The 10,547-nt window shown below is 33.4% G+C and overlaps 4 protein-coding genes across 6 annotated transcripts; 3 read left to right on the forward strand and 1 right to left on the reverse strand.

The window, feature by feature from the left end:
- The first annotated feature begins 1,268 nt into the window (after positions 1 to 1,268).
- PrBP (Prenyl-binding protein) lies at positions 1,269 to 2,619 on the forward strand. Its single transcript, XM_033331580.2, has 4 exons — positions 1,269 to 1,530; positions 1,695 to 1,757; positions 1,842 to 2,099; positions 2,178 to 2,619. Exons 1-4 carry the CDS (start codon positions 1,490 to 1,492, stop codon positions 2,257 to 2,259), a joined length of 444 nt encoding a protein of 147 aa, XP_033187471.1. The 5' UTR covers positions 1,269 to 1,489; the 3' UTR covers positions 2,260 to 2,619.
- A 337-nt stretch (positions 2,620 to 2,956) lies between these two features.
- LOC117155515 (uncharacterized) lies at positions 2,957 to 4,958 on the forward strand. Its single transcript, XM_033331573.2, has 3 exons — positions 2,957 to 3,348; positions 3,723 to 3,925; positions 4,012 to 4,958. The coding sequence occupies exons 1-3, from the start codon at positions 3,135 to 3,137 to the stop codon at positions 4,348 to 4,350; spliced, it is 756 nt and encodes a 251-aa protein (XP_033187464.1). The 5' UTR covers positions 2,957 to 3,134; the 3' UTR covers positions 4,351 to 4,958.
- Positions 4,762 to 8,909, reverse strand: Cul2 (cullin 2). 3 transcript variants are annotated; one of them, XM_076623280.1, is made up of 9 exons: positions 8,496 to 8,909; positions 7,675 to 7,883; positions 7,086 to 7,584; positions 6,820 to 6,999; positions 6,528 to 6,746; positions 6,280 to 6,450; positions 5,701 to 6,217; positions 5,273 to 5,502; positions 4,762 to 5,198 (listed from the first exon to the last, which is right to left on the reverse strand). In XM_076623280.1, the coding sequence occupies exons 2-9, from the start codon at positions 7,791 to 7,793 to the stop codon at positions 5,067 to 5,069; spliced, it is 2,067 nt and encodes a 688-aa protein (XP_076479395.1). In that variant the 5' UTR covers positions 7,794 to 7,883; positions 8,496 to 8,909; the 3' UTR covers positions 4,762 to 5,066. The 3 variants fall into 3 exon arrangements, with proteins under 3 accessions (XP_076479395.1, XP_033187451.1, XP_033187450.1); XM_033331560.2 differs by having other exon boundaries at positions 5,273 to 6,217; positions 7,690 to 7,883; XM_033331559.2 differs by having other exon boundaries at positions 5,273 to 6,217.
- Positions 8,910 to 9,277: 368 nt separating this feature from the next.
- On the forward strand, positions 9,278 to 10,510 carry Prosbeta3 (proteasome subunit beta type-3). The gene is made up of 3 exons (XM_033331575.2): positions 9,278 to 9,419; positions 9,708 to 10,273; positions 10,356 to 10,510. The coding sequence occupies exons 1-3, from the start codon at positions 9,417 to 9,419 to the stop codon at positions 10,402 to 10,404; spliced, it is 618 nt and encodes a 205-aa protein (XP_033187466.1). The 5' UTR covers positions 9,278 to 9,416; the 3' UTR covers positions 10,405 to 10,510.
- The last annotated feature ends 37 nt before the right edge of the window (positions 10,511 to 10,547 follow it).

The following is a 10,547-nucleotide window of genomic DNA, read 5'->3' on the forward strand; positions in this document are numbered from 1 at the left end:
CGGATGAATGTAATATGCTTATTTTCTCGCTAATGCCAGAGAGGCGATGCTCTAATATGAACTTAGGGAAACACAGTTCTGCTTAATTAACGATACGAGTGCGGTCAGAACATTTGCACAGAAAAGATTCAATCCTTTCGTATTGCATCTCCAAGCTCAAGCGATACAACGGACGCAAGTCTTCAATTTGAACGATATCATCTATTGAGTATGAAAATTTAACCGGTTCGTAGATGTCCAAACATTATCACGGTGAAAAGGAGGGAAAAATTTCACTATAACTCCTTGTCGCACAATAGTGCGATCTTTGTTTGTCACACGACATTATTACTGTCCTTATCCAACAGTAGTGCTCTCCTTGTCTATCATACACGATACATGTCTCTCCTTGTTGCACAATTGCACGATAATTCCCTTCGACCAAGCAAGTGCCGCCATTTACCGTAAACACTTCAAGTTTCAGTTCCTCCTCTCTTCCACAGATGGCAAAACATGGCTTGTTCAACATAAGTTTAAAGACACAGAGCCCAATTTTTGTTTACGGATATACCACGTTTCACCATCTATGAGATGGTAAAGAAACTGAAACTTGGAGCGTTTACAGATAGATAGCAAAACGTGGCATGTCCGGAGACAAAAATTGGGCTATGCGCCCTAAAATGTGCTTTGGACAAGCCGCGTTCGATATTTCAAAAATTTTGCAATATTTTTTCGTAATTACTAGTCTAACTTATTTAACTAATGTTATAAGCGTGTAATGTAATACTCATTATAGATTCATTTACAATAATTTATTATTAATTATAATTATCTTTTTAATAAGAATACACGGTGAAATACATTCAACTAGACAATATATAATAATTCGCTTAAAAATGACGTATAAAAGTGCATAATACAAATATACAGACAATGCTTAAATAATATTTGATTGGAAATTTATTTATAATTTCGTTGATTCTTTGAACCAGTCCTTTCATCTTTCTTCATCTTTGATTGAAGGTGAAAGCACGTTACGCTGGTGTCTTCACCTTTTTGCATTTGAAAAAATTTTTCTATTTATTGATTATTATTAAAGTAATATTTTAATCCTCGTATTGTCTAATCAATTCTTGCATTCATAAACTATCAGCATCTGTATATCACAAGATATTCGTACATATTATAAACAATTTAAATCGTAATAAGTCAAGAATACATATATTATAAGATATAACGCATTATACTGTATCCCATTTATTCCATCTACTATCATATACATTGTCTAACTTGCAAATACATACATATGTATACATATATGGATTTTGTTAATAGTCATCTGTATTAATTAACTTACCTGTATTATTAACAATATCTGAAATTAGCCGACATGACCAACGGTTACTTTCTACTTATAAATCAACAGTACAAAGAATCGATAACGGCTGGATGGACGTGATTCATTTACATAGTCACGAAATAAGAGTATTTCGCTTTGATTGAATTAATTATGCCTTCTCGAGGCGAAGATATACTTAAGGGCTTCCAGGTGTATCCTTTTTCTCGTGTAACAAAGTTATTTACCTGTTGCAAACAAATCGCATATAAACGTGACAATTTATAGGTTAAAATCAACTATGATAAAATTAACCTTACTTACTTTATGATATTAATTTACACACAGTATTGCGTTCCTTAACTGTTATTTGTTACAGTAATTGGATGAATTTACGAGATGCTGATAATGGCAAAATATTATGGCAAGGTAACGAAGATTTGTAAGTAGATAATAACCTATACGATTTCTGATAACGTTACAATGATAAGATCTTCGTATTAACAATAGAATTGATTGTATAAAGGTCTGTACCTGAGGTCGAACATGAAGCAAGAGTACCTAAAAGAATTCTAAAGTGTCGTGCAATATCACGAGAAATTAATTTTAGTTCTGCAGAACCAATGGAAAGGTTTAGGTTAGAACAGAAAGTGTTGTTTAAAGGCAGATGCTTAGAGGAATGGTTCTTTGAATTTGGATTTGTTATACCTAACAGTACTAATACGTGGCAAAGTTTAATTCAAGCTGCTCCAGAAAGTCAAATGATGCCTGCTAACATCTTAAAGTAAGTATAATGTTATTGTTATAATTTTCTGTTTCGACATCATTCATTAATAATTGGTCCTTTCTTATCCATATTCAGTGGGAATGTTGTGATAGAGACAAAATTTTTCGACGATGATCTATTAGTCTCTACCAGCAAGGTTCGCCTTTTTTACGTCTAAATGTTTTATTCTACTTTAACGATATGACGTGGGTCCAACTAATGTGTTTCAACGTGCACACATGAGATGGAGTACTGAAGATGATAATAATCTTAAACAAAGTTCATATTGAACATTTTACTTCATGCACCTACTGTGATACGCACTGTGCTAAATATATTTTCTCACATTTTCATGAGTAAAACAAATGGCACTATATTTCAGTTTTATAGAAGCTAAAAAAGTGTTACTATAGCAATATTTGAGATGTGCACTTTTAAGGCACAATACACCTTTATTTAAGTATAAATGGATGTAGCAGATTTTGTACATATTGTAATACACTACACTGTTCTAATAAAAAGATGTATAAAAGCTTTATGTCTTCGATAGTACATTCTAATCTTCTCCTCTTATTCCTTTCCATAAAATAAGAATCGTAACTAAATATTTCGTAAACGTAAAACGCTTTCAAAATAATCTCTTATGATTAATACCAAAAGATCGATAATAATATACGATCGTGCGAGTATCAATCTCTCGCAAAATAGTTAATGATCACATGGGGAAAACTAGATATACCGTTTTTCTGGTGTACATTCATGCTATTGATTCGTGGTGTATAAGCAATACATTTTTGAGGCTTCACTACCCCTCTTGAGGGAGTTCATGTTGAATATACTCTGTCCCCTACCCTATCTACGTCGTACAGGTGTAAGGAAAAAAAGGAGGAAAAGAGAAAAGAAATAGCAGAGTTGCGGAGTCGCTGTGGTACCCACACGAACTTCTCAACCTGGTAGTGATTCAATTACCATTAGTCTATCTTTCATTCGGTGTAACGTCTGTCTCGTCTATTCTGTGTTTGATTAATTAAACAACGGAAGCTAAATATTGCAATGGATTTAAAGGAAGAAGACGAAAGTGCAAACGAAAATAGTAGACAACTGTTTTTGGTGGGTGCACCGCGCGATCCTTTAGTATCCACTGGAGCGATCGTCGCTTCCGCTGGAGCACCAGACGAGATCAACCCCGGAGGAGATCTACAGTCGACTGCTCTGGCTGGTCTGATAGGCGCTCAATCTTCCTCAGTTTGCTTTCCTACAAAATTCTGTAAGTGCACCCTGCCACCCCAGACCTGATTTAATTAACTGCCACTCTCTACCTGTCGACTCGTAAGTTGGGGCAGTCCTCAATTAAATTATTGCTAAATGCATTAAGCGAATCGGCAGCCCTTGTTTTAAATAGAGTTAGTGGTAATCAGTTTAACAGTTATGAATCATTTTACGCCATTCAACATGATTAAGTGCAATGAGGAAGCAGCGTGTGAATCCCCGAATCAATTCATTAATTTCCGTAATGTTTTGCGCCGACTGTACTTCGGTTGAAGATGAAACGGTTACATTAAATCCGCGATATTATACGCTTAATTTCACACAAAGTTTATCAAGTATAATAATGTTGAGAAAAACGATAAACTTTTGTAGCGTATGACTTTTCACCAAGTCCGGGAAGCGAGGATAGACAATCAACTGGAGTTGGAAAAAGGAAACAGCGGAGATACCGCACCACATTTACAAACTTTCAATTAGAAGAATTAGAAAGAGCGTTTCAGAAGACACATTATCCTGATGTATTTTTTAGAGAAGAGCTTGCTCTACGTATCCAATTGACAGAAGCAAGGGTACAGGTATATAATAGAGATGTATTCTATTGCTTAGGAAAATGCAATTGATAATTAGTAATCAGATTCAAAAATTTGCTTATGCCATATAGGTATGGTTTCAAAACAGAAGAGCAAAGTGGCGAAAACAAGAAAAACAATGTAAAGTAACCACTCACTTGACCTCGCATATGCCACCTTCTGAATGTCAGGAAGTACAACAACAGCAGCAACAGCAGCAACAATCAGATCATTTGTTACTGGAACCACCATTGGGTAGCCCACCACCTATATATCTTGGCATGGAATGGGCAGGGTTTTCACCATATAGTAACACAGCCACTACATCACCTCTTGTGGTTAATAGTATGAATAAGCCATTAGAATCAGAGGCAGATGACAATCCTTTGCTGGATCCAGAACTGTTACAACTAAAAACTCCACGTTCCTAATAGTACCAATCCAAATGTATGCTGTAGTGGAACTGATTAATAACATTCCTTATATTATGTAACATTTTTAAAGAGCAAAGTGTCTGATGCAAACAATTCTTTGCAATGTCACTTAAATCTCACCATGTATCGTGCAATATATGGCCATCAAAAGTGTCATGTACATTACTACCAGTTTTAACTGGTATGTTATAATTTCAAGATGAGGGACCAGAGACTTATTATAAGAAACGATATAAAAATTAAAATTCGAATATGCTTGGAATATTGTTACATAATTTTGTAAAAATATATAGATTTATTCTTCATATGGATTCAATGAATCTCAAAACGAGTAGTAATAATTGTACGTTATATCAAAATCAGAAATTAAATTTTTATTCTTGGGAAACCAATGAAATTGTTCCAGCATAAAATAGTAATCATCTTTATTCCGTGCACATATATTATAAGTCATTGAGTAAACTAAGTTATTAATCAATTGATTTAGGAGCAAGAAAGCAATTCAGGATGCTTTTTCTGATCTTCCAAATCTTAGATTTGTTTTGGGCATTATCATTCGAAAAAGTATTGTTCATTTCTATAAAGATGTATCCAATCAAATAAAATTTAGAGTTATCAATCGTTTCACATTAGTAAAAATTATTGTATTATGAACGATCACAAAGCACCCTGAATGAAATAAATTAATGATTGTGTCAAGTGGTACAATAAAATCATGCGACGTACGAATACTCATCTGCATTATTTGGCGTACGTTCGATATATTGCTTATCTATAAGAGCTTCAATACATTTTTTGATCATGCTGATTGATGGTGCAAATGTAACCTTAGATTGACTTAGTACCTGGAATCGTATTAGTACGTTCAGCTACATCGTGTTTAGATAACTCCCATGTATCATGTCAAAATAAACCTCACCTCTTGCACGAGTTGATTGTGTCTCAAAACCTTACGACTCTTCATAATACGAACTATAGCTGCTTGCAGGTACAATTTTCTGTCATCGTCGACGCTACGATGTGTAGTTTCGACATCGTGACATTCGTTCGGTACATCCCGTTGTAACGTACCAGTTATACGGAATTTCGTTCTTTTATTATAATAATCGAAATTGAGCGTCAAAGTCGTATCTTCTTCTAGTTCTCCATCTGTTGATTTTTTCAAAATTTTACAATCAACTAAACTGGTCGCGTGTTTAACTAATTGATCATGCGATAAGTGTAATGATGCAGCGGCTTCTCTGCACTGTATCGAATCACAATGCTCGAAAAGAAGCAGCAGTGCCATTTGGTATGTTTGTACAGTTACCAAATAAGGTTTCTTTAAGTAATTGAACTTGAGTTCACCTTGACACAGGTGATGTAACCAAGTGAGTTTTCGACCGTTAAATTGCGCGTGATAAAAAGTTTCGAATGCCTGTATGGACTTTTCTAATTGTTGAGGAATATCGAATGGCCCTGAAGATGGTGGTAAACCCAATGGCCAAGCTCCTGCTTGTAACACATATACTACAAAACCGATGCCTAATTGATTTTCTCTATCTCCTTCTCGTAAGCTCGTTGTAAACTTGGCATTTAAGTCCGCTGAAACTGACATATCGGTGAACATTCGATGTAATTTATTCGTAAATTCATAACCGCAAGCTTGTTTTAAACGATCAATCATTGATTCTTCGGCATCCATCGATTGCGATTGTTGGTGTATTAATCTCTTCGCTAACATTCGTGCGTAAAACTTCTGAAAAACATCCTTATCATCAATGTATTTGAACACGGTAATACAATGTGCTAGTTTCTCTTCAACTTCTCCCTCCGATGCCGCCTTCGCAGATTTTTTTAACAGAGAATCGCAATATTTAGCGAACTAAATTGAAATATTACAAATTAAAAAAATTAAACAAATTGCGTTGAAATACCACTACTTACTAGCTCAGGTGCTCTAGCTGGTTGCCGTGGAGCAGGCCTATGATTCACGACAACCGAACATGCTTTATCGAGAGCAGTTACGAAAGCTTGATCGCCTCTGAACACATCTTTGATCAATTCCGAATATTTACGATGCACATCCAACATAATTTCCACGAATTGCGTGTGTATCTACATTATGCAGTTATCAAATAATAAAACAATTTCATAGAAAATAAAATTACATTTAGTATTGTCATATTTCTTACATTTTCTCCTTGTAAAGAGCTAATTGCTTGTAACCCTTGCTGAGTAATGTGTTCAGTAAATTTTTGTACAAGTGCCGTCAGACCTGAAGGTAATGGCCTTAATAATGGATACAAGAGGCTCAAATCTCTTTTACGTTCGTACTCTATCATCCTTTGTCCTTCCCAATGAAACCACGCTACATGCGTGGCTATCATTTTTCCTTCGCAGCATTGTCTCACCTACAATATATTATTGTTAAACGATCGATCACTTTAATTTAACGTACATTATATTTAATATATAAAAATATACTTTAGGCACAGAGCTTGCATGAAGAAACTTATGGGCACGAAGTTCCTCCTGCATGAGTCGCCATGTCACTCTTTCCATGTAATGGGTTACATCCGATTGTTGAAGTAAATCGCTTGCTTCTTTCATATAAAATTCTCCACTAGCCTCAAGAAAAGGTGTTTCAAAAATTTCTTGGTACATCTAAAGCAAAACACATTATATAAAAAGTTTTGCAAGGAACATATATTACACTAAAGAAAACTAAGTAGCATAATAGAAATCCTTACATCTAATTGTCCCTTCATTTTATATTCCTCAACCCGAACAAAACTCTGTATCACACCACAAATAACTTCTGTACTTGCTGTGGGAGATGTACCAACTCTATCTGCATGAATGTTATCTAACAATAGAGAGACAAGCTGCTTTCTTAATGGCATAATCATTCTTGTTTTCCAAATATCTAAACCTAACTCTCCTATTTCCATTTGTTCTTGGCAATCAGCAACCGTAGTGGAAGACATGCCATAAATCAGTTCTGCCTCCGAAAGTTTCTGTTTTTTAATATGTTGTTGATTCAAATATAAGTACAAGCAATGCAAGTAATTAATGCCCTGTGAATATTCTGTCCAGGCTTGATGATATGCCTGCAGTAAACTAGATTCACCTTGGGCACGAACTTTTGCTAACAATTGGAAGACATGATTGTCTAGAAATCTTTTTGTTTCACAATACAATTGATCAGCAAGTGGTTCTGGATATGCCACACATAATGAATACACATCACTGAAACAAAATATACAAAACATATACATAATGTCAAAATATATAACTACTTTAATACTCTGAAAATAACCAGAAGATATCATAAAGTACCTGAATCTATCATACCATGTTGCACGTGGAACATAAGATAATGTTATTACACACTTTACAGTCTCTTGTAATGCTTCCCATGTTTGAGTAAAATCAACTCGTTTAGGCTTTAGTGACATTCTTTTATACAATCAACAAAATATCAAAGACTTATAACACCAAAGAGTTAATTATATAAATTCTATAATATAATTATCAAACCTCTAAACCTACAAAAAAAATAATATATTGATTACAATCTCATAAGTAATAACAGAAGAAAGATAAGAAGAAATTTGCACTAATTAAATATATGTTAAAAGTCACGGAATTAAAGAATATTAAAGCCAAACACTTAAAATATATTCCAAGAATAATCTTTTAACTATATACAAAGACTGAAACTACAAGGCTTAGTCCAAGTGTTTTGTATATCAGTGGTTTAAAAATAACATAAAAGTAAAATACATAGCGAGTGCACTTTTATTTCATGGTCGTCTGAAATTTTTTTCATTCAATCGTATTTGACGCAGCGCATACGACCAGCAAATTATTTCTTGTAACACTTTTCTAGAAGTAGATCGAGTTAATCAGCACTCAAAATAGCGCCTGTACATTTGTATCAAAAGATATGAACCGTTTGTAAATTATCGTCAAATGCGGACTAAGAACGATCATTTTGTGTTGCAATTGTATCGTATTAGACCTTATTATGGTTAAATTCAAATGATATGTTTAATTGATCATCGAACTATAATAAACTATAAAATGCACGTGTAAACGCGTGTTGCAAGTTACAGCTGACTGGTTGTATCCAGATGGTTTTGATCGAAACCACTAACCAAAAACTTGTAGGAAGAGTGATCTGTATTCTTCGGAATACAATTGCCAATTGATATTAACTCCTATCAAGATAAATTCTATGAAAATTCTTCTTCCCGCTAATTCGAAAATCATTCCCAGTTGCAAAATTCATGGCATTTACAATGACTCGTCTTGATCGAACACATTTTCTCTCTCTTTCTCTTTCTCTTTCGCCCTCGTTCGTTTTCCACCTCTGGTTTTATCTCTGGCTATCACTTTTATGAAACGTTTATTTAAAAAAGGACTTTGAACCCACAAAAAATATAAACTTTCTTCTTTACAATAGACAACGAATCAAATGCGAAACATTAAACGGAAATTCGAATTTCTCAATAACATTGCAGAACCATGTTTTCCCCTTTTATCTTGACTTTCTGAGATCTTGGAGGGGATGATGGAATATACTATCTAGAGGCTCTACTCTCAATCTCAATAGAGGAATAAATTATATTGCTCTTATGTAAATAAAAAATTTATGCAATATATTGCATTTTATTTACTTAGGATCATTATTCCCGTTATAAAAACATCTCCTAAGCATGTTTAATATACCTCGATGCAATCCAGAAGTTATGTAAAAGATTATTGGATTTTAGAGAATCAAAAACTCAAGATGATACTGATTTTCCCGCATATTTTTTTGAAAATATGTATAAAATATCAAGAAATTCTATTAATTATAATATGAGTCTAAATACGAACATTATATGTTATTAGTGATCATTAAACAAAGTGAGTTATGTAAATTTATGTTTATAACTTACAACGAAAAAGAAAATCGAAGTTCTATGCATTATATGTTTCGTGACATAAGTTGCGCTTCGAATATAGTACTTCAGGGTACATTTTGCAGTAATATCGCATTTAATTGTTGGTGAATTCTTCGGGACCGTCTAAAAATGGTAATTTTTCGTATATTAAATTCTTGGTACATCTCTTCGATTTTTTAAAACGTTGGTTACTGTCATACTCTAATATTTTAAAATAATATAAAGTAAAAAAGAGGTTATGTTGCTGTCAAATACGTTAATGACATTGCACGTTTTATAAACTATGCTAAAGCGATATAACTATGTTATAAATGAAATTTTATTTTATTAGTTAGTTAAAAATTTGAGTTAATTGAAATGAATTATGTTAATAGGATAAATTTACCTATCACAATATTATTTGTTTGTGATTCTTTTCAGAGTATTTTAGCCTATAATGGTGGAGCTATCATAGCAATGAAAGGCAAGAATTGTGTAGCAATAGCTGCTGATCGCAGATTTGGTATTCAAGCACAGACCATAACATGTGATTTTCAAAAGATCTTTGAAATGGGATCTCACTTATATCTTAGCCTTCCTGGTCTTGCCACCGATACTCAAACTGTAATGGAAAAGTTAAGATTTAGATTAAATCTTTATGAGTTGAAGGAAAATAGGAAGATACATCCTAAAACATTTGCATCAATGGTATCAAATTTATTGTACGAGAGAAGATTTGGACCTTATTTTGTAGAGCCCGTCATTGCTGGATTAAGTCCTGTTACTTATGAACCATTTGTTTGTAATGTGGATTTGATAGGATGTATAAGTCCATCAGATGATTTTGTGGTTGGCGGAACATGTAGTGAGCAGCTATATGGAATGTGTGAATCGCTTTATGAGCCAGATATGGAGCCAGATGATCTTTTTGAAACAATCAGTCAAGCATTGGTAAATGCATGTGACAGAGATGCAATATCTGGTTGGGGTGCTATTGTTTACATAATGTAGGTTATTTTAATCTCTATGTTTTTCTTCCTTTCTTTTTTATTTTAAGATACTAAGATATCAATTAATTTTTAATTACAGAGAAAAAGATAAAGTTACAACCAGGACTATTAAGACACGAATGGATTAAAATACTTTTAAATACGTTTGTATTGTATACCAATATAAAATCTTTTATTAAGAAGAACATATATTGTTTAAATAAATTAATCATTTTCAACGAACAAAATGTAAAATCTGAATTTTGTTATTTCTTATTTTATGCATTTATAA

The sequence above is a fragment of the Bombus vancouverensis genome, chromosome 12 (assembly GCF_051014615.1).
Source record: "Bombus vancouverensis nearcticus chromosome 12, iyBomVanc1_principal, whole genome shotgun sequence".
NCBI classification, from domain to species: domain Eukaryota; kingdom Metazoa; phylum Arthropoda; class Insecta; order Hymenoptera; family Apidae; genus Bombus; species Bombus vancouverensis.

Bases quoted from the DNA above. Each gene is read 5' to 3' on its own strand.
- PrBP (XM_033331580.2), top strand. From the start codon at position 1,490: ATGCCTTCTCGAGGCGAAGATATACTTAAGGGCTTCCAGGT. The intron at 1,531-1,694 runs GTATCCTTTTTC...TATTTGTTACAG, and splicing joins ATACTTAAGGGCTTCCAGGT to TAATTGGATGAATTTACGAG. The intron at 2,100-2,177 runs GTAAGTATAATG...ATCCATATTCAG, and splicing joins ATGCCTGCTAACATCTTAAA to TGGGAATGTTGTGATAGAGA.
- Cul2 (XM_033331559.2), bottom strand. From the start codon at position 7,793: ATGTCACTAAAGCCTAAACGAGTTGATTTTACTCAAACATGGGAAGCA. The intron at 7,000-7,085 runs GTAAGGATTTCT...GTTTTGCTTTAG, and splicing joins AAATGAAGGGACAATTAGAT to ATGTACCAAGAAATTTTTGA. The intron at 6,747-6,819 runs GTATATTTTTAT...AATATATTGTAG, and splicing joins ATGCAAGCTCTGTGCCTAAA to GTGAGACAATGCTGCGAAGG.
- LOC117155515 (XM_033331573.2), top strand. From the start codon at position 3,135: ATGGATTTAAAGGAAGAAGACGAAAGTGCAAACGAAAATAGTAGACAA. The intron at 3,349-3,722 runs GTAAGTGCACCC...AAACTTTTGTAG, and splicing joins TTGCTTTCCTACAAAATTCT to CGTATGACTTTTCACCAAGT. The intron at 3,926-4,011 runs GTATATAATAGA...TATGCCATATAG, and splicing joins TGACAGAAGCAAGGGTACAG to GTATGGTTTCAAAACAGAAG.
- Prosbeta3 (XM_033331575.2), top strand. The intron at 10,274-10,355 runs GTAGGTTATTTT...TTTTAATTACAG, and splicing joins GGTGCTATTGTTTACATAAT to AGAAAAAGATAAAGTTACAA.